The 23666-nt window shown below is 24.9% G+C and overlaps 2 protein-coding genes across 2 annotated transcripts in view; one reads left to right on the plus strand and one right to left on the minus strand.

Annotated features, from left to right (window-relative positions):
* Nucleotides 1-4006: 4006 nt before the first annotated feature.
* On the plus strand, nt 4007-11263 carry LOC145838594 (TLC domain-containing protein 4-B-like). The gene is made up of 7 exons (XM_082946212.1): nt 4007-4166; nt 4301-4384; nt 6811-6869; nt 7072-7169; nt 8264-8337; nt 9411-9566; nt 10719-11263. Exons 1-7 carry the CDS (start codon nt 4021-4023, stop codon nt 10861-10863), a joined length of 762 nt encoding a protein of 253 aa, XP_082802338.1. The 5' UTR covers nt 4007-4020; the 3' UTR covers nt 10864-11263.
* Nucleotides 11264-19924: 8661 nt separating this feature from the next.
* LOC145838089 (inositol 1,4,5-trisphosphate-gated calcium channel ITPR1-like) overlaps nt 19925-23666 on the minus strand; it is a 58572-nt gene continuing 54830 nt past the window's right edge. Inside the window, 5 exon segments of the mRNA XM_082945625.1 lie at nt 19925-20683; nt 21213-21359; nt 22005-22165; nt 22480-22648; nt 23431-23588. Coding sequence (XP_082801751.1) covers nt 20597-20683; nt 21213-21359; nt 22005-22165; nt 22480-22648; nt 23431-23588 — 722 coding nt within the window. The 3' untranslated portion in view covers nt 19925-20596.

Raw genomic sequence — 23666 nt, forward strand, 5'->3', positions numbered from 1 at the left:
GGCAGGATTACACTTGATATTAATGCGTTGTTTTTGCTACACTGCTGTGGTACTATGTAAAAAGTTTTGTGCAATTCATTAAGGATGCTAAAAGTAGTATTTATCAGCTGTAAGAATATTTTGGGGTTTAAATTTGTTGTTAGCCACGTAGTTCTAGACACTTGTTTTTAATTTTTCTAGTCTTTTCAGCATAAAGTAGGTTTAGTTCCACTTTGTTTCAACATCTTGCACAAGTAGCAAGGCTTTTTTAGGGTTGCAAAACAGCTAAAAATCTGGAAAAGTTTGGAGTTTGACAATTTAGGCTAAAAACCCTGGAGTTTGAAAAATTTTGAAAAAAAACTAAAAAAACCTGAATTTTTTTACAATCTATCATGTTAAGTAGTAAAATTTCGATTTGACACAAAAAAATCTATCATATAGATAAATTTTACTGTCATCACATTTAAAGTAGCTTTACAGTATCTTTTCAATGTTGTTATACTATTTAACACAGTTTCTCACCTTAAACTTAACTTAAAACTAAAATAGACCCAACAGTTTGTAATTTTTAAAAACCTGAAGGAAATTTTGAAAACCTGAAAAAAATTTCCTAAAAACATTTGGGAACCCTGCTTTTTGCATTGACACTGATGCACCTAATGTGATCTGGATATTTTTAGTTTCTTATCCGCTGTAGAAGAATTATTAAAATGGCCAACAGTTTGACGGGCCTTGGTTATAAACACACTTTTGTTATTTTCTAAAAAACTGTTAATCTTTAATTATCAGTTGAAGTATATAAATGTAACAGGGTGCTGAAGAGGATTCTAAGAACAACATACTAGCCTTCATATTAAATGCATTGTTGAGCAGAAAATTTTGTTGAACAATTGCTGCCTCATAAAGTTATAATAACCAAGTATTAAATGAGCTGTATTTGTAGTAGTTTTACTTAATATAATTAAATGAGAATAAAATAGTTAAATTAAAATTGTATAGACTTGTAACAAATTGAAATACGTCAAAATTTAAATATGTTTTTTAAATTAAGAAAATAAAATATTTAAAGTTTTTATATAGAACTAAATTACAGAGACAGTAGAAGAATCTAATCTGCAAGAAACTTTAATATAACAATTCACTTTTTTTTTCTCTAATGAATGTATGTACCTGTATGTTTACAACAAATGATTGAATTACTTAAACTTTAATTAGTCTGTTTCAATTGGCTTATTATATATATATATATATATATATTTAATATTCAAAACACAATAGTATAAGTGCATAAAACTGAATGAAGCTGATCGTTGAAAACTAAATCTTTCAAAACTAACTGGATCTGTCATATCTCAGCTGGATGCGGTTAGGATCTTTTTTTTTAATTTAGGATCCTGCTAAATCCAGATCTTTTATTAAAAATTAAGATTCGGCCAATTCCGAACCCAAGCATTAAATTGCCGGTTTTGGGCGGATCTTGGATCCGCTAGATCACTAGTTTTAGTTGAATTAGTAACTTTTTAGCAAATATTCATATGTGACTATAAAGGGTTGCCAAAAAACCTAAAATCCCAATATCTTTGAGTTTGAAATTTTAAGCAAAAAAATTGGAAATATGGAAATTGAACAATTTTTTTTAAGTAAAATTTATTAATTTTGATGAGATAGAAAAAATCTACCTTCAGAAATTTGTATCATTTAATTTATTATAAAACACATGTAAAGTAGTATTATAGTAGTAATTAAGTTTTTTTATACTTTTTATTACAGTTTTTATCTTAAATTTAGTTTTAAATTTAGTTGGATTTTTTTTAAAACTTTGGCAATTGTGTTATAGCATAGTTTCTCTAAGGGGACAACATGAACCGCTTTTTGAGAGATTCTAGTAAGGTAGACAATTTAGAAGTTTTAGAAATCATAGGACTAATTAGAGTATTGTTATTATTAGAGACTTGTTAGCTGTATTTAGTATTAAACTGAGTTGCCACACACTCAGTATAACTCAGCATACTTTGAGTTTATTTTTTTAAACTCTAACTGACTCAGGATAGTTTGGCATTTTTATAAAAAACTCAGAATAGTTTTCAGATTTTTTCAACTTCTCAGGAATTTTTTCCAAATTTTTAATAAGATTAAGTTGATGAAGTAACAATAACTTGTAATTTTACAAACAATTTTGTTGGAGAACTTGAGTTTTATTAGTTTTAAAAATAATAATAAATCTTTTTAATGGGTTTGAAAATACACTGGATGACTCAGGACCGTTAAGATCATTCAGGAAAGTTATTTATAGTCAAAGAGGGGCAACGCTCTTTAAACATCTACAAGTAAAAAATTTCAGTTTAAAAAGTAGTGATATAGGATGATATTTTTAGCAAGGTATATAACTTTAATCAATTTATATCATGAAATTGTTTTTGTGTTAGAAGTTTAACATTTTGATCGCTTTTGATAAGAAGTAGTTTTTATAAGCAATCCTAACCTACTATTAAGATGTATAATATACATACTTTAAAGTTTATCGTAAATTTTGTATTTATAATATAGTATCAAATTTAACTTTTTATAGTTTACTTTCATGGCTATAGTACATGTTTTTAATAGTAGTCACAATTAAAGTTTTATAAAAACTTAGAACTAGTTTTAATCTTCATGTTTTTTTTATTGTAAATGTTTAATCTAGTTTTTTTTAAATTATTGTATTTAAATAGTTTCTAAATGTTGTAAGATAGAATAAAATAGTTTTAAAAATATTAAGTACAGTAGTTTACAAATTTTTCACTAATCTACAAAACTGATACTCAACTGTTGGTCACTAACTAATATGTTTAACACAAATAAGCTTTTTTAACTAATTAAATTGTCAATCTTCTAATACTTAATAGTCAGCTTTATTACTCTAATCAAATAAGTTCAGTATAAATTAATAGTTTTATTATTTTTGTTAAGTATTATCAAGATCTTGGGTACAATATTAGAAAAATAATAGTGTGATCATTAAGTAATATAAGGTTTCTCATAAATGTTTATAAATCTTTATGTTGGTACAATACAAACATTAAAGGCCAGTAATTGTTTATTCTTAAATAGTTAATCTACTTAAGAAAGTATAAGTACTTAAATTTTTGCAATATACGATTATTAAAGTATGGACCATCTGTAAATACATATAAAAATTTAGGTGACAAATATTGTTTCCATGTTATGAATATGTTTAATTAAAAAAGTATTAGTTTATACTCAATTTATTTTTATAGATTATTAAAAGCTGACTAACTATTAATATATTAATAACTTAATTATTAAAAAAATCAAAAAGCTAATTTGTGAGATATTATTTAGTTACCAACACTTTAGTATAAATTCAGGTGTTGTAAATAACTTTTGCCACAGTATTTCATATTCTAAACATATGCCTTATAAGTCTGTTTTTAAATGACTGCTTCATACTAATTGATATATTTTCACTAACAAAAACTGGTATTTATTTGTATTGAAGTACATACATACAAATTTTTTATATTTTATATAAAGTTTTTAATTGTAGTTTCTTAAATAACTTGTGTAATAAGGCTCTGGAGTTAGTTAAATGGTCATTTAGTGTAAAGTTAAATGTTATTTTATATTTTTTCTATACATCAAAATAGCCACTCCTTGTTTTATGTTTAGCTTTATTATGGTTTTATTCAACAATATGTGATAAAGTTAACATTGTTCAGCCTAAACAAGGCTCATTAGAACTTAGCTTTATAAACTTAAAGTTAAAGTTTAATACTTTGTAGACTATACTCAGGTTTATATAGAAGTGTACACATGTTTACTTGCAAATTTCATGTATGATTTAACAAACTCACGCCTCATTGAATGACTAACTTTTCTAAATTTACTTTGTTTAAGTCTTTTAAATAAACTATTTTTGTGTGTTCAACTTCAGCTTTTAAAGTCACATTTTTTCATCAAGTACCATACTAACCAATGAAAAAGTACAGTTCAACTTATTTGTAATTATGCTTGTTGCAATAGAAAATTTAATTAAAAGTAATGGACGTTCATGAAACAATTGCGATCATTGGTACAAGTTTTGTGCTATGCTTTATCATTATGGAAATTCTCAGCCCTTACTTTTCAAGCTTCTACAGCGGCTACAGGGCTTTAAAAGACGACCACAAAATTGAATGGAACTCCAGGTTTTTATTATTATTATATTTTGTTGTTTTAGTTTAGTTTGTAATTCGTAGTTCTTACTGTGAATTTTTATTGTTTAGTATTTCTTTTTATTTAAGTTATTTATTACATAATGACTAATGATTGCATCAAACAGGGTCTTATCGTCCATACATGCAGTTATAAGCACCATCTTAGCAATCATTACTGTTTATTATTGGACTTTTCCTGGTTACACAGTGTTAGTTTTTAACTTTTTGATTTGCTAAAACGTTTTTTACAAAAATTTAAGTTTATTTTAACTAGTTCTAAAGTGATTTCCGAAATATGCACAATTTTTTTGCTGCTCACAGAATTTTTTTTAAATTTTTTTTTTGTGTTGTATTCTGTGATAGTTCAAGTTTTTTTTTACAATTTAATTTTCTAATTTTTAAGTAAGAATTTTTAAACCATATAATCTTAATATTTTTTAGTGCATATTGTTTATTTTTTAGCAATTTGATGTGCACTTTAATTTAAAATTTGCAATTCTAGAACAACCATAGCATTATAAATTTAGACATAAAAGTTAAACTATAAGTCAATTTTTGTAAAATATAAAAGTTTCTATTGTCTTTTGAGATAAAGCTATAAATAAAAAGTTTCCAACCAAATACATAGACAATATTTTTTAGTTCTCATTTTCCTCAGATATTAAGAAACTCATTAAGATTTTGTCCACCTTTTTTTTTGTATTTTGAACTAATAACCTCAAGTTTTCAGAAAAAGGTTCTTTGCAGGCTTGAAAAATAATCTAAGAAAATATTTGTATGCAGTTGATAAGTAAAAGTTATATGACCAAAATAATGATAACAAGCTACTCTTTTTGTCTATCAAAAAAATATTTTAAATTTAACAATTTCACTCAACAGACTTGCTAACTTTATAAAAATAGGAATTATTTTGGAAAAAAATATTTACTCAATATTAGTTTGTGGAGAAATATTTTTAGTTGAACTATTGTTTATGCTCTTTTTACATTGTGAATATGAAGTATAAAAGTCAATGAAACCCAAAATTTGTTCCCTTATAAGTCTTATTTAAATTGCTTTGAATTTTCAAAGAGTGTAAAAGCATTCTGTTAAATAAGACTAAAAAAAGTGATTTAATTTTTATTGCCTAATTTGGGACGGGTCAAATATGCACGAAAACACTTTTGCACAAAGGCTCATTTTTGCACAAGAGTAAAATAATAAAAAATGACTGAAAAATAAATGATAAAAAATTATTTAAAAAAACTGCTAAAAAAAAGTGCAGACTAAAGGAAAGAAGGGTTATGGGTAACAGTGATAGTAAATAAAGTAAAGTAAAATAAACAAAATATATAAAAAAGAAAAAAAGTAATAGAAAAAAAAAACAAAGTTACCGACCAAGGGTAAGGGTTGGGGATAACAGTGATAGTAAAAAGAAAAATTAAAAAGTAAAGTAAGAATGAAATTTTCAATTTATGAAAAAAGTTCTCGTGAAAAAGTGAATCCTCAAGCAAAAGTGTCCCTTTGTGCATATTTGACACCTACCAGACCTAGTTATATGTCTGTCTAAAATGTTTTCAATTAAACCTTAGATTTTTTTTTAAGTTCAAGTCATAAAAGTATTTTGAACCTTGTAAAAAATATAAAAAGCATATTTGTTTAGTTCACATCTTTTATAAAGTTTTTACTGCATTTAGTTTTAAATAATTTTTTTAATAATAAACTTTTAGTATTTTTACCCTGTAAAAAGAATCTGGTAGCTAATTAAAAATACTCAACAGTTATACCTACTTGTAAAATTTCACTATCATGACCTTATTATTTTTGTTAGTGTTTGTGAAAGTTGTATTTGTTGTAATAAGTGTTTAATTTATCAATATAATGAGGTGAGTTTAGTTTGATTGAATAATTTTGAAAAGTCCTACAAATTATACAAAAAATATTTAAATAAAAAAAACTTTATTCAGTAGTATAATGCATTCAATGCACATAATGTTTGTGTAAACGTTTTAATACTTGTACTACTTTTTTAATTAAGCAAACATTATTACCACTTTATGCTTTAGTTGTACAATATGCAGCCCCTAATTTTAATAAAGAACAATAAATGTTCGACTTAAAAAACTGTTTATTTTTGTTGTACTTGTAAAATTGTTAGCTAAAAAAAGTGTACATTGTGTTTTTAATCAGTGCACTTAAGTTATATCTTACATAACAATAAATATAAATGGATGTAGTTGTGAAGTAAAGAAATTACTTCAACTAATTTCTTAATGTTTAACTAACCATAGTTCAAGCATAAAAAAAACTAAAATGAATAAGTTTAAAATAAATCACCAAGTTTTTACGTGTTACCAGTCTTCTTGTAGAAACAATTGACTAGTGACCATACAAATATAAATTTTAAAAAATACAACTTATTATAATGTTTTCTACAAAAACAAGCCTTATTTACTCATTGCTTAGTAAGGAAACATGGTACTAGCTAAAAGCAGATAGATTTATTTGAGTATTTTATTTTTCCCAAAGAGAAATGTTAAATTATTTCTTAAGTAAAACCTTTTCTAATATAAGCAAAAAAAAAACCTTTACGCTTTAATGCTTAAAGAATAACTAGTTTCTGTTTGTTTATATTAAATCCTTAACAACAAAATAGAGGCGGGGATCAATTTTCATTTAACACAGTTGCCATATCAGCAGGATACATTTCAGCAGGTTTGTTGTAATCACTTTTAATTTATTAACTGTTGTGTAGAATTCACAATATTTTGGTGGACAATAATAACCACTATAGTAGTCACAAAAAAATTTGCTAAGAAATTATAAATTTCCGTTGTATCTTATATAGAACATCTTAATCATACTTTGATAGCTTTAAAATATTATCTGGTAAAATAAAAAACTTTATTGGGAACAGACCTGATAATGCTGATGATATACAAACAGAAAATAGGAGCTACAATTGATGTTTATGTGCATCACATTGCCGTGTTGACCTGTTGTGTTGTTTGCTTGGTTAGTTGTTTGATTAAAAAATAATGAAAATAAAAAATAAAATCTTTTTTAATGAAAGTAAACGTATGAAAGATTTTGTTATAAAAAATTTTTAAATATCTTCAGTAATAATTAAGTTCTTTTTCAAACAGTACAAATAAATTTTAGTTCTTTAAAGAATATATAAAAAAGTTAACATTTAGTGAAAATTGTATTGTATTCTAAAAATGTTCACTCTTTGTTTTACAAATTAGTAGCATTTGGTTAGTGCTTAGATGCATTTACTTGACTATGCGAATGACAAGTTTTTGAACTTTCATTTTCTTGTAATTTTTTTCAAGAACTCATGACATTTGTAATATTTTTGAGCTGTTTAAAGTTTATATCAGTATCATACCATAACCTTTCAACTTAAAGTTACAAAATGTTTAAATGTAAATGTTTTTTAAATAATAATTATTTTTTTGTTCATGACATCAGTTATTTTGCAACTAAACGTGTTGTTAAGAACAAAGTTGTACAAAGAGTAACAAGCACTTTTACTTTTTAAAGTTTATAAATATTTAAATAAGTAGTAAAAATTTGCAACTCAAGTAATAATAAGCTCTTAATTAAATCCTTTCAGTTTAGAATAATGTTTTAACCAAAGTTTTTATACTTGAGTTCAAGTTACAAAACTAAGTAACATAAGTTCTATTTAGTAAATTGATAAAACTTAAATTAAAAAAAAAACATTCTTACAAAATCTAGTAAGTTAATAATGTTTTGAATAGTTTTATTACTTTGTGAACAAAAACAATATTTTTTAATATAAGAAACTGTTTAAGAATAACTAGTAAGTAGAAAACGTTATATAATGTTGTTGGAGGATGAATTATAAAATGTTAATTTTATAGCATGACATTTACTTTATGTATTCAGCTAAATTCTAAGCTACAATTACTTTGTAAACTTACTGTAAATGTTTCATTTTTCTTAACTTTTGTTAAGTTGTTTCAACTATAACTTTCAGTTTTCTCTTTATGTAACTTATGCTAAAAGCAAGGTTCTTTTTTGAACTCGCTTAAGCTTAAAAAATCTACAAAATTGCCATCAAATTTAAATTTTTTTTTTAGAACAAACAGTACTTGGTCTATTTCGCTTGTTTCAAGTTGTTTTCAGAGGCTTCAACTACTTACGTAAATTTGAGGTAATAAATATTTTGTTAGTTTTAAGCAGTATACTTAATTTAATGTAACACATGCAAAATATTTTATAATTAAAACATCTTTAGTAAACCAAGCTATCACGGCTAATCACCGTTTAATGTTTAAACTTGTTATAAATTCACTAATTGTTTGCTAAAATTAAAGTTTGATTAAGTTTGTTTGTCTAAAAAGTAAATATGGTTATGGTTTTTGTAAAATTATCTAATGAGGAAAAAGGATATGTATAATTAAAAAATTTTTTAAATGGTTGGTAAAGATTTGTAGATGTTTTAAAAATAAACTTGCAATATTGTGATTCATAATCTAGTTTACATGATATTTAAAAATAGATATACGGTGATTTTCACTAAGGCTACAACAGTTCGATAAATTACAAAAACATTTTTATTAATTTTTTGCAGTTATCTTATACTGGTGTTGGAAAAAAAATAAAACTTTAATCTTAATTTATATAGTTTTATAAAAAGTACAAACTTCGTTCATAAATTTCTATCCTAACTTTTAAATACCGTTTAAGTATTAAAACAGCTTAAGTGTATTTGCAGTATAAAGAAAAACAGTTCATAATTTTATATGTTTCTCACTTTAGAAGCATAATAAAACTAAATAAATAACCTTTACATTTAATTTTTTAAACTCTTTTTTGTTTTACCAGTGTTTTTTTATTAAGCTAAACTAACTAATTTAGCAAAAATAATTTATCCATTGACAGTAAAAGTGAATGTAACAAACTGTATTTTAAAATATTAAATTTAATTCAAGTTTTATAATTTTCATTATCGCTCACTTGGTAGAAATTAAAACAATCATTTATTATATGTAGCCCCTTTACCTGTTAGTCATTCACTTTTTCACCCAAATGGGCGATATTGCCCACTTTCATAAACCCTGCTTCAGTTTATATTTCTCAACACAGATGTATGAATTCCTTAAACCTGTAATTTTTGAATCTCTTTTACCATTTCTTTAAATCAGGAATAAAGTAAAATTGAAATTTTTCCATTGATTTAAAAATTTCTTTTTAATTTTTTTTAATTGAAATTTCCCACTTCAGGTGGATGCTGTATTCGTTGAACAAGAAAACTGGCAAGTTGTATTTGTACAACGGCTTGATGCTGATGTTTGTGTTCTTCATGTGCAGGATATTCGCCATGCCCATATTTTACTACAAAATGTACCAAACAATAAACACCGACGTCTACAAGGCAGCGTTAGTTGCAATGTATTAAATTAAGTTTTACATAACAAAATCTTCTACTTTTTATTACGTAGTTTAAAATATACAAGTATTGGAAGTATTACAGGTTTTAATGTTTTCTATTTTATTTTAAACACCATAAAGATTGTTTAAATTCCTTCTTTTTTTTTTTGGTTTTTTATTATGAAAATAAATTTATCTGGTGTAACTATAGCATGAAAAAGTCAATTGAAACGAAACACTGAACAATTATTTTTAGTTGTTCCAAAAGTTTGATAACTAGTACTTCAATAATAATCATATGGAATGTGTTGTATACAAATAAGTTTTTAATTTCTATAATTTTATATTATTGTAAACTGCGACAGTTTTATACAACAACTAAAATTGTTTTATGTCTGTTTTTGTTTTTATTAACTGGTTATAAATTATTTATTTGAAGCTTTTATGAAAAACATTTATATTTTATGTTCATGCACAATTAAAGAAACCGGGTAGTATTTTTTACTCAAATGTATAGTTTTTAAAATTAGGAAAAAAAATTTCACATGTAAAATTAATACTATTATTTTTGTTAATGAAAAACTTTTATATAAAATAATTAGATAATAACATTAGAGCAATTAGAACAGTTTACAACAGTTGTAGGCTTTCTAAGACATTTTATACCATAGAGATAATTTTTTAATAAATTATAATTGTATAATAAGATTTAAACTACTAAGCTTTTAGTATATTCACATTGAGTAGACAATAGTCTTAAAAGAACTAAAAGCAATTAAATATCTGTTTTATTAATAAAGAAAATTAATTTTCATACTTACATGAAATAAGTTTGGAGGTATAAATGTTAATTGATTGTTATACAAACTAACACAACTATAGTAGTCTAATTTTTATATGCCGAAAAATACATTAAAAAATTGTAGTAACGTTAAAAATATTAAATTTTAACTTTTTTAATAAAAAAAAATAAATTAAAATTAAAATACAGTTAAACAACAGTATTACAATAGTTCAATTTCATAAATTATTCAAAACCAAGTAAATTTAGTTTTTCTTACAACCAGGTATTAAACATGAAAATAGGATAAATAAGTGTCGATAAAATTGATTAAAATGTTTTAACAATTAAATATTTGACTTCGTATTTTTTATTAACAGATTACCGGGTATCGAGCACTACATATGGATATCCATGTCAATGGCGGTCGACTGCTTAAATATTATCTGGTTCAGAAAAATCGCCATGGGAGCCCTTAAGTACTTCCACAGAACACCTGAAACTGAACAATTGAAAAAAGATTAAGTACTATAAAAATACTAAAGCTGATCGCTGCTACAGTTCTATATATTTTTTACATTCGTTTTGTTTTTGTTCAAGTTTAATGTGAGAAGTTTTAGGTAAAATCTCAAAAAATGCTTGCAGTGTGCCTTGAAAAGAAATAAATAATTTATTTGTTATCGCTTTACAAATCTGAAATTTCCGTTTAAAGCTTTAATTAACGTTTTGCTTTTCTTTAAAAACAATTTAGTTTTACTCTATACTATGTACTTCCGCAAGTTTTATTTTTTATTTTTATATTAATCTCTATTTCGTCTCTACAAGAAAACTCAAGTGATTTCGATTGTCGTTTGACATTTTACTTGGAACTAATTTTATTTTGAACTTTATTTACTTTTTATGAAAATAAGTTGACTGTAATTTATAGCAATCCTAATTGAAAACATGCATCTGAAGTTTAATATTTTGATTATCAAATCCTTATCAAAAATATATTTTAAGCATTCAAGATCTTGCAAACTAGTTTACTATGTTTTATATTATTTTTATCTAAGTTTATTCTTCTATAATTCAAAGAAAAGGTTTCTTTGCACCTAAAACAAAATACTTGTTTGTTAATTTATAGAGAGTAATATGTTTGTCTTTATCCTAGTACTGAAATACTGCAGATTCTGACATTTATCTATTTTATTTTTCCAAAACAAGTTTACTAAAAACATTTAGTTATTTATTATTATTTACTAACATTTAGTTAATTTAATAAATTATAATTAAAAGTTGATTTTTAAGATTCTTGTTAATCAATTTAAATACTTATCAAAGTAGTTAATTAAAGTTAACAACATTCAATTTTTATTTTTATAAAACTTGCATAAATAACAAGTTTTGAAAGTTTACTTATGAAGTTTTTTATATGCAATTATAAGGAATATTTGCTTTAAATTTTTATAAAGTTTGCTATGATATTCAATTTTTTTTTTTTTTAACACTGAACGTAAATACCGAAGTTTAGTTTAATAAAAAAATCACAATAGTTTCATTAAATGTGTTTTTAATTTAAACAATCCCCAGTTGTTTTTAATGAACAAAAGTAATAAACTATTTATAAAAAAAAAGCATTAAATGAATTATGTTAAATACTGTTAAATAAATTGTACATAATAAACATTTCAGATCCTTAAAATGTTCAAATTACATCAGTTTGAATTTACTTATTATTTAAGAGCTTGTTTAAAATCACAGCAATTACTAAAACACATAATCCATTTTATCTTTACAAAATAAGGCTATTATATACTAGTAGAAGTCCAAGTGAATTACTTTTACAAATACTAATAACTTATGTTAAATCAAACTGCTGAAGTATAACTTTTTCCTAGTAGTTGTTTTTTTTTTGAGAAGAAAGGTGTATAACAAAGATTTTATTTTAAAGCATTATCAACCAGTTGAAATTGACACGAAACATGTTATAGTTCAAAACTGTAGTTTAAAACTTTTTCCAAGTTTTTTATTTTACTTTGCCAGAAATGTTCCAAATAATGCAACAAGATAGCTTTAATAAGCAATCTTTATCGCAATCCATAGTCTTAAATCTTCCTTTGAACCTGTCAATAATTCTGAGGTTCAATTGTTAAATTAATTTTTTTAAGTCTTGAAGTGCTTTATGTTGCCGTCTTTTGTCTCATCTGGGTTTTTTGATGCCGAAGCAGATTGAGAATTGTTCAGTGACAATATTTTGTTTAAAACAAACATAAGTCTAACCACAAGAAGTTTATTAAGTATCAAAACTTAAAAAAGATTGTTTCTGTTACTTTGAATTTTTGAACTAGTTGCAAATACATTACAGCGATCAAACTTTGAAGAATTATTATTGATTTTAACTTGATATAATTCAAAACGAAATTGATAAAATCTTACGAATCGTAGAAAAAATTCAGACATAATTTAAATAATCCATTAAACTTTAAAGCCTTAAAAAAAATAACATTTTAACCTTAGTGGTCTGACACCAAACTAATTTGTAAAATATACAGAGTTAAAAAAAACTAAAGATCAAAAAATAATCAGCTCGATTTTTAATATACACATGTATAATTTAATACAATACTTTTAATGTAGGCTGCAAAACATGAAGAAACAAGTAGAAACTTTTTGTTAGACACTCTTAATAAATAAGCAAACCGATTTCAAACTAAATCCTCTTAAAAAATAAAAGAAACAAAAGTTACTAATTTTTTTCTAAGTTTTAATTTTTTTTTTGTTAAAATATTTTCTAAAATTAATTTAAGTTTAAACAGAATGTATCATATTACGCAACATGTAAACAAAAGTCAGTTAGTTTTAGATAAAAAACAGCTTTTAAAGTTTAAGTATTACAAAACTTACAATAAAAGTTTATAAATCTTTTTAGAAATATGGTTTTGGCAATACATGATTAATTTATTTTTCTCAAGTTAGTGCAATAACTGCAATTCTACTATTCAAGAGAAAAGGTTTTACTTAATTATACATTCAAAAATTGGATAATAAATTAGTAATTACAAACTCTTTTCTTTATCTTTAAGTAATTTTTGTATTACATACTACAACTAGATAAGCAAAAAACTGTTTAAATCAGTTAATATACTTTTAGTTTATATTTAAGTACAAACGCTCATGCTACTTTCTATCACAATTTAAAATATCGAAATATAAAAACTGTTGAAATAGTGTGCAAAAAATTAGTATATTATGAGCAAAAAAAAAGTAAAATTGAAATAGAAGTAAACACCTGTTTGAAAAACAAGTGAGCACTTTTTTTTCATCTTAATTTATCTATATCTCTATGATTTTATAGACTTTTAACCGACTATTTTTAAAAGTTATGTGCTTTATTTGCAATATAAAAGTACATCTTTTTAACTACAGGGTCTTATAAAAACAGATAGAAACACAAATTTGACCCTAAATGTTGCTGATACAAAAATAAAGTAAGTATTGTAGACTAAAGTCTCTAAATTGTTATTTAATGCATAGTTAACTCACTCTAATATTAGACTAAAATTTACATTTTTTCATAAACCTTCAATGATCAATAGCAACATTAAAAATAAACTAGCAGTAAGAATTTAGTTTTACTTCAAATCGATAAATTACAAAAAGTTACTAAAACCGAATACTTTTTTCTAATAGTTGTTTTAGCGATATAGTTGTTTACAAAAACCTTTTAACTAACTTTGCTGAAAACGTTTTTAATACTCTTTTCTGTAGTTTTAAAACCTATTGATCATCAATACTTTTTAGGAATTTAGCTGGCTGAAGATTAAGGCGTCTAGTCTTACAAAACACGTGTACTAGTATTTTTGAAATCTTATTTTTCTAATAAATTGTTTAAAAGCCCTTCAAGTGTGGCTCAGTAGAAGGTGTTTAAGTTTAAATAACAACCTTATATATATATATATTTATTTATAGTAAGTGACTATAAAAAATTAATTAATGACAATAAATAAGAGGAGTGAATTCATATCGTCTTGTCGAACTTATTAAATTATATGGTGTTAAACTCAATAAAAACATTGGTAACTTTTTTTGTTTACTTTTTCAACTTAATTACTAACACCTATAACAACGAACTTAAATGAAAATATTTATTTACTTGATCTTAAACACCACAACAATAAAATCGAAGTTAATAAAGTTTTTGTTACAGTTTAAACTAGGCAGCCTTTAGATTTTATATAAATTGTGACAATGCTTATTGATATTTATGTGCGAAAGTTAGTGAAATTCTACTTTTAAAAAAGTTTTTAGCTTGTATTAATTACATTGTTATTTTTAGGTGTATTTGTAAAAAGTTTGTTTTCCATTTTTTGCTTATTTTATATGGTACGTAAATAAAAAATGTATTATGTTTTGAACAAAAAACGATTTAGTCAAGTAAAAAATATATTAAAGATTTTTTAATGTTTACCTTAAACTTAACTAAACAATAAAGTTCTTGCATAATATTACTGTCAGTTTATGTTGTTTATGGAAAAAAAATATTTACTTATTTTTTTGCTGAAAACTAATAGTTTTTTTTTTTTAATTTAACAACTTTTTTTAAACTAACTAAAAGTAAATTAAATAGTATCATGTTTTTAATATTATTTAATATTAAAATATTCGAGTAAATAATAAATAAAGCAAATGTTTAAACTAGACTCTTGTCTTATTATTAATTACTGTTTTTTGTCTGTATTGTCCTATTAAGCTCATGAAAAAAACTATGCTTATTAGTCTTGCTTTATATTTTTTCGAGCCTACTAAATTTCAAAAGCAATTAAGCTATTATTAGTTTAAAAACATCTTATTACCTTTATTAGTACAAAACTTACAGATTTACTAATTACAAAATAAAATTTTATTTAGTTTGAACTAAAACAAGAAGAGAGTGTTGTGATTTGTAACAAGTTTAATTAAATTTTGTGTTGATGTTCCAATGAAAATACTTGTAGACAATCAAGATTAAAACTTGATATAAATTTAACAATTATTCTTAATCTTATTGATACCTCAGAGGTCATCTTTTTTATTGTAATTTCAAGTTTGAAACGTTAGACTGGCCGAATCTTGTAAGATTTATCTACCATTTACTTGTTCAGTTAAAAACTCTAATGCATTTCGATTGGCATTTTTTATTGCAGCCACATATAAAAGTACAATATTCGACATTCAAAAACTAATACTAAGTATATGAAGGGTGTAAATTCACAGTATAGTAAGTTTGTTCTACTTCTGAAAATTCAAATATGAACAGTTAAAAGTCTTCAAAATAGTAAACTTATCAAAAATTTTAAAGTTATAAAGTATAAAAAATAGTATTAAGAAATTAAAAACAAGTATAAAAACGATTCAACCGCGCATAAAATCTTTAATGGCTTTAATGGTTAAATGTATACAGTGGACGTTAATAATTTGTTTAAGTAGAATTTTAGATAATGTTAGTGATTTTTAATGTATAATAATAACAAATTGTAGAGTGTTCTTCTTTTATTATACCGACATATGTTTCTGTGTTTTAACAAATCAACACACAGTTGAACTTGGCTCTGTAAAAATAGAAACTGTAAGGAAAGAATAGAAGATAAAGTAGGTGTATACATGTGTTCATTAAAATAAAAATAACTGCTATAGATTTTTACTATAGATTCGCTAATAATCTAGGGATTGTTAATGTATTTAGTTTATTAGCCTTAATGTAGAAACCCTTAAACCACGAATTCTTAAGTACGCACTTCCAATCGAGTCCGCACTTTTTGGAAATGCTTGAAGTGCGTACTTAAGCGAAAAATGACTGAACGTGTACAATTGCTTTAGAACAAGCTCAGTTCCAACCCGCGCACAATTCCCACCCGATTAAATCCGAGAACCAAGGTGAAGGGTTAAAGGTAACAGTGATAGTAAAATAAATAAAATAAAATTCGGGAGGTAATTGTAAGTTTTCCGGTTTTTTTATACTTAACAAAACTTTTGAGAACACTAAAGTTCTTTAAATGCATACTCTGAAACAATCTGCTGTACAACTGAAAACAGAAAATTGTTTACCGCAAACTTTATCTCTCTCTTAAAAAAACCTTCGGCCTGAGAACTTTTTTTTAAATAAGTTGTGCAAAACTAACCTTAATTAATATAATTTATACCTAAAAACTAACTATGAATTGAAATCTGAGATTATGGTCTAACTAAATAATTGTTTTAATATAAATTGTCGTCAGAAATTTATTTTGTTTTAACTAAAAAAGTGTTTATTCAATTACTTCGGCTCACGAAAGAAATTTTTCACTCAATTCTTGGAAGCAAAACTTTTTTTCTGATTATTATTCTAAAAGTCTACCAATTCCAGAGTTATATGACAAAATTCAATGACTATTTTTATGTTTTTCTATTAACAATTGTATTAAAAATTATTAAACTTGTTTTTGAAATTAAAAGAGATATTTGTAAAAGAAAATAATTGACCTAAGTTTACAATTTATTAAAGAAAGTACAAATTCTAAAAATACTGCGCTTGACCTAAAAATATACATATAAACTAACTACTAATGATTTGAGTATTATAAAAATAAATACCAATATTTTTTTTTACTCTGTTCGTTTTTTGAGTCAAGGAAAACTAACCATGAATTTTTATATTTTCAATCAAGTTTGAAGATAAAGACACAAATTAAAAGTTTAGAAAAGCTTTAGTCATAAATAAAGGCTGTTTAACAATGACAAATTACCTGTTTTGTTAGTTTGAAGAGACTAGTCTTTCAGAATAAACAAAATTGTAACAAATATAAAATTTTAATGATTTTTAAAATTTTATACAAAAATCAGGCTAAACAAAATAAAACACAAAACATTTACTATGTAGGCTTTTTTTAATACTTGTAAATGGAGCAAACAAAAATTGCTGATTTTTTTCTGTTTTAACCTTAATGATTAACTTTATTAATTAAGTTTAATGCCAAGTAAATACATTTGTTATCTAGTTGTTGTTGTTTAATAATGTATAAATTTTTTTTTTGTTTTCAGCAAAAATTAAGTTAAGGCGACTATTGAAGCAACCCAACTATGGAGGACCGCCATGGAATAAGCTATGGAGATTAAGTTGAAAGATGAGATGAGCAAATTTCAAAAATAAATTACCGAAGACGATACATATTGTTATTTTATAGATAAATTGGAAAATGTGATATTTTTAGCAATAATGGTACATGAGAATCAGGACTGTACTTCAGTATCGAAAGAACAGGATTCTAATTTCTAACCAGCACTATATACCGATATCCGGTTTGACGAACCCAGCTTTAAATGATCCGAATAGCCTACCGTGCTACCTTGTTGTGCTCAATATTTAATTTCGTTTTTTGCTTTAAAAATATGTTATGCGTTGGGTGATAAAAATTAAGTTAAAATTTATTCTCGTCATGTTTTATTTAACCAGATTTTTTTTTCCTTTTGTTCGGTAAAATATGTTCAATAATTTTCATAAAAGTTCTTTGTGTTTTTGTACTTTTATAATACATGTTGAAACACTTAAAAACTTGTAGTTTATTTGATATATTTAAGAATTTGTAATTAATATAATTATGTAGTTTTAGTTAAACATTGAGGCAACTTTTAAAGTTGCTGATAATGTGAGAAGAAAAATCTTGAAAAATCTACAGATTATCAAATTAATTTAAGCAAAACCTAGTGATTTAAATTAGATTTCAAGTAGCTTATTTCTAAAGTTATAGAAAACAAACTTTACTTATACTCATACGTTTAAGTGAATTTTTTTCGTGGTTTTAAAAAGCCTATGCAAGCAAAATTTCAACTTAATAAGATAACGTTTATATTAAGTTTAGTTCCCTAAATTGGAATTCTAAAATAGAACTTTAAAAGTTGTATTTGTTACACAAAATCTCGATTGAACGATTTCATATAAGTTAGAACAGTCATATAACTATTTTAACATTTAATTTTTTTATTGTTTGCATTTTGTTAATTAAACTTTCACAAAAAGTAAACAAATTTGTGCATTTCTTTGACAGTGTATAAATTTAACCAATCAGAATCTTCAAACAGTGTGAGCAAACTGTTAAGTTGCAGATGAAGATTAAAAAAAAGGTCTTAGGTGCTTTTAATGGTGGTTTTTCGAGTAGTCTAGTTGGAGGGGGCCAAAACTTTTTTTTATTCTGATAAAAAGTGCTTATTGAAAAAAGCTTGAGTAGACATTATGAGAAAGTTGGATATTGGGTTGCACAAAGTTTTTCAGGGTTGCCACAGATCAAGCTGAAAAAAAATTTCTGACTTTTTATTTAAGTTTTCCTGACTTTTCTTAATCAAATTCTTAATTTAAACTTTTTCTGACGTACATAATCAAACACTTGAAACTATATAAAGCTTTCAATCCTATTTTTCTTCTTATCATTTAGTATAAGATTTGTAACAAATAAATCTACTCTTATTTATTTCAAAAACTTCAGTTATTCTACAAAAAGTTACAAATAAGTAAACTAAACCATATAAAATACCTCTCTGATAACTTATTTTTCAAATTTAAACACCTTTTAAATTATAAAGAGCTAAAGTACACTTATAAACTAGTTACAAAAAATACTAAACTTAGAGCTTAATTATAAAGAACTTATTTGTTTACTTAAACTAAAAATACTTTGATTCTAAAATTTTGCAAGATAAACTGTATATGTCATAATTACACTATTGAAGTGCCCTTGCCACAGATCGTCAATACTAAAAAGCATACAAAAACTGCTTATTCATTTAGGGTATCTGTTTAATATATTAATAGAAAAACTTTGCAGTTTTATAAAGGATATTTTCCTAGTTTTTATTAGATAAAGGCATTGGAAAATAAGTAATTTTGTAAATTCATAGGAAAACTTCGCAATATCATTTTGACGTCAGAGGATTTTTAGTTAATTTTTTACCATTTCAAGGATTTGCAAAACAAGATATTTTTTTTATAGTTTTTCCTGACCTGGTGGCAACACTGATTCTTTATTTTACAATTTTTGGTGCACAAATTTTGTTATCTTGACGACCACTCGTTTTGTGTCTAATCTTAAACTAATTGCTAATATAAATCTAACACTGTTGTAAAATAGCTAATTGGATAATGTGTTATATTTGTTTTAACAGCGCGAAAAAATTATCTAGTTGGTTAACAGTCAAAACATTTTTCTAGTTTTTACACTTAGTTTATTTAAACAAACAATAACTTTAAACTAGACTTCAAAGTGCTTCATAACATCTTTTAAATATACAAATTAAATATACAAATAAATACGTTTGAACACGAAATATCGTAGCAAGAATTGATTATCAGTTTAAAAGAGTAAAACTTGAAACAGTTTATTTTGGAACTGAATTTAATTGGTTTTGTGTTTAGCGTAAATTAAATTAATAAAGGAAAATCTTACAGGATTAATATGTTTAAAAAATACTTTTTTTTTAGTTTATTTTAACTAACTTAAGTAGCTTGCTCATTTTAAATTTATTTAAGCATAGTAATAGGAAACTCTGTACAAAAATGGCATAAAAATTACAAAACTAATTATACATACTTTTGACATACATCTGTAGTATCTTTATTACAACGTTATTACAAAATATGCTTTTATAAACACGTTTAAACATAAAAATGCATATGGATCAAATAAATCAGTATACAGAAATAAAAAAAAACAAAAAATAAACAGCATCTTTACAACTAAGTATAAACAAAACAATTTTGCGACATTAAAAATTTAAACAAAAGTAAAAATTTAAAAAGAGCAACTGAAATTTCAAATGATATAAAAAAGTTGGAATGAAAAACTGATTTTAATTAATAAAAAACTCAAGCTCAAAAAACTTATCATGATCGGAACAAATTGAAAATTGCACGAAAATCTAATTGTTAGTTGAAAGATAATCCTAGTAAAAAATCCCCACAGCTGTTGATGAATCTCATTATCGTTGATCGGCAAAAAACTTTTGTTAGTTTTGTGAAGAACTACTTTTTTTTACTTGAAGTATTTTGGGGCCGAAGTGTTTTTTAGCGACAATGTTTAAAAACTCAATTGTTAGTCCTGATTTCTTATAAGGCGAATAAGTATCAAAATATAAGAAAATTTTCTCAATAAAAAAACGTAATGTTAAGCAACGTGGTTAGTAAATGGAAGAACAATTTTTTGGCCCATGAGGTTTTGACTGTCTATTTTTTATTAAAAAAGAAAAATTAAAACAAATAGTTCTGTCAATTTCAGCCCAAGTTGTTGATTTTATTCGGGTTGACTATTGTTAACCTTTGCTGTTTTCTTTTCTGCTCTGCAACCTGGTCTTGCAGAATCTGTTGTTGAAAATCACTACTTAAACTGTTTTCTAAACATAAAAATAAGCAATTAATTAAATATGCGATCTAAATTAAAATGAACTATTATTACTAGTTTACATTTATATTCATATAACTATTATATTATATAACTTCAAAACTTATTTTTATATAACTTCAAAACTTATTCTGTTTACTTTATTGAGCATTTCTAAACGAATGATAAATAAATTTCACCAAAAATTAAAAAATAAGTGCTCTTCAAAAAATTTAGCATAAGAAAAACCATTTTTATTGTTTTAAAAATTCAAAAACTGCATTTATAACAGAATGATAACCAAAAAAATTTCCAAAATGATAAATATTGGCAGTTGTTGAAATAGTAAATACTTATAATTTTTGAGATATATTTTTAATTATTTAAATAAAAAATTCTTATAATTATTGAAATATATTTTTAATTATTTATATAAAAAATACTTATAATTATTGAAATATATTTGTAACTGTTTAAATAACAACTACTTGTACTTATTTGAATAATAACTTGTAATTGTTGCGTTAGGTTGGTGATATTGCTATGTAATGCGCTCAACATCGGTTTAATCGCAAGTTCCTCATTTGAGTTTTCTGTTACGTCACAATCAGATAGCGACATCGCTTGTAACCTTGGAAACCACTGCAACGATCCGTTCTGAAAATACAATAAATAATGTATGTATTGATAAAAAAGTAAGTTTTACTAATACAAAAGTTTCACTGTTCTGTTAGACAGAACAGCTCTTCAGTTAGTTTATAACAAATTAAAGAGTTTTATAGTATTTTATTTATTTATATATTTTAATTTTTTATAACAAAAAATGATAAAGACAGAACGAATTTATAAATTTAAAGAGTTAGACACTAAAATTTTAAACGTTGTTTTTTCAACCTCGCTGAAATACATTTTAAATCAACACATGTATCTTGTTAACAGACAGAAACATGTTTTGGTTTAATAAAGAAAGAGTACTGTTTAAATTAGTTATCATTATATATTCCAGTGAACTTGTTTCGCTACGATCTTTATTAGCAAATGATTAAAATTTAAATTTTTATTAGTTTCATTAAAACAATTATAAAATTATGTTGAAAACAATCAATAATGCTTTTACTTAAAGCCAGTATTAAATTAAATAGTATCATAACTGTTTAAATATTTTTCAAACTACTCAATTGTGTATAAATTCATGTATAAAGTCTTTTGCCAATTAACAAACTTCTCTTCTTGTATTTTAAAATCAAGGCAAACTATTGCATCATTATTCAAAAAAATAAACTGTTTATTTCATCAACAAACTTGTATCTGATCCTTCACGTAGCTTTCCGGACCAGTGAACTCGGTTTCATCTTTGGTTTTCAGCAGAACAATGAAGTAGAGGTAGTGCCACATATTGTGCTCGTCTTTTATGTGCTTGTCGAAAGACACCGTCTTGTTGTCGAAACATTTCCTTTCCAAGCCTTTCAAAATATTTAACTTTCTATATTCAGCTAAAACTTAAAATTATATAAAAATTAAATCCTTTTTTAAGCATTTTAAACGTTTTATTAAATTATAATAAAACAGTTTTACAATTTCTTACTATCGAAACAATTTATGTAACATGTTTTACTATAATAAATAATAATAATAAACAATAGTAAATAGTTCATAAAGTAAATAGATAATAATAACCGCATCCAAAAGACGTGTTCTTCAAATTTTTCTTTTGTTTATATGCCTAATAAAATATAAAACAACAAATAAAATAACAAATAAACAAATTAATAGTAACCGCATACGAAACAGGTGTTCTTCAGCACGTCGTCTTTGCACTGCTTCTCTGACCTCAGATCGGCGAAGGTGTCGATGATGACCCCGAAGATCAGGTTGAGGACGATGATGATGAGGATGAAGAAGAAGAGGAGGTCGTAGACGAACCTGAGGAAGAAGCGCGGTCCTTCCTGGAAAATAAAAATAATTAATTTAAAAACTTAAACAATACTATAAACTTTATATGTTTTGATTTTTATACAACAAATAAAGAGATCTGAACTGCTAGAGGAGAAATAATATATTTAATTCTTTCACGACTTTGTAGTGCAAACTAAGTTACGGTCAAAGGCCTCGTCAGTGCTTATATAAGTTTTAAAATTAAATTTTTTACACAAGCTCTGACGAGATCTTTGACCGAAACTTAGTTTGCACAACAAAGTCTTGAAAGAATAAAATTTAATACATACTATAAATGATAATTAACCAGGTGAATAAACATTTCTTTAGGATTTTTGATAGATGACAAATATGCACGAAGGGACACTTTTGCGCGACGTCAATTTTGAACAAAACTTCACTTTTGAACAAAGACACTTTTGTACGAAGAAACTTTTGCACGGATTAAATTTTTTTTTATTAATTCTATTTTTTTATTAGTTTTTATTTATTATTAATTCTATTCTTACTATCACTGTTACCCCTAACCCTTACCCTCGGTCGGTAGCTTATTTTTTCTTGTTTTTATTTTTATTTTTTTACTCTCGTGCAAAAATTAGCCTTCGTGCAAAAATTACCCTTTGTGCATATTTGACCCGTTTCCTTGGAAAATATATATGAAAATTTTAATATAAAATATAATAAATTATGAAAACTTTTATATATAAAATTGTTTAAAAACAGTTAAAGATGACACTCTCAATACATCCCCGGTTAAAATAAATGACAATAAAACATTGAGTTAACAACAAACAGTTTGAGAAGGTTTCCTCAGAATGTCACCGATTCCTCCCCCGTTTCTCAGTCCCTCGTTGAGCGTGGTTATTATGCACATGAGCAACGTCTCGCAGTGGTTTTCCTCCACCTCTTCCTCCAAACAACCTCCTACCTCTTCCATCAACTTCGACGTTTCTGTGTTTTGTTTAAATTATCCAATAGACATTATATTGTTTTTATTGCTGCTGCTGTTTCTGCGAACAGTTGGTTTTG

This window comes from Thalia democratica, chromosome 6 (genome assembly GCF_965202585.1).
Source record: "Thalia democratica chromosome 6, ktThaDemo2.hap1.1, whole genome shotgun sequence".
Taxonomy (NCBI): domain Eukaryota; kingdom Metazoa; phylum Chordata; class Thaliacea; order Salpida; family Salpidae; genus Thalia; species Thalia democratica.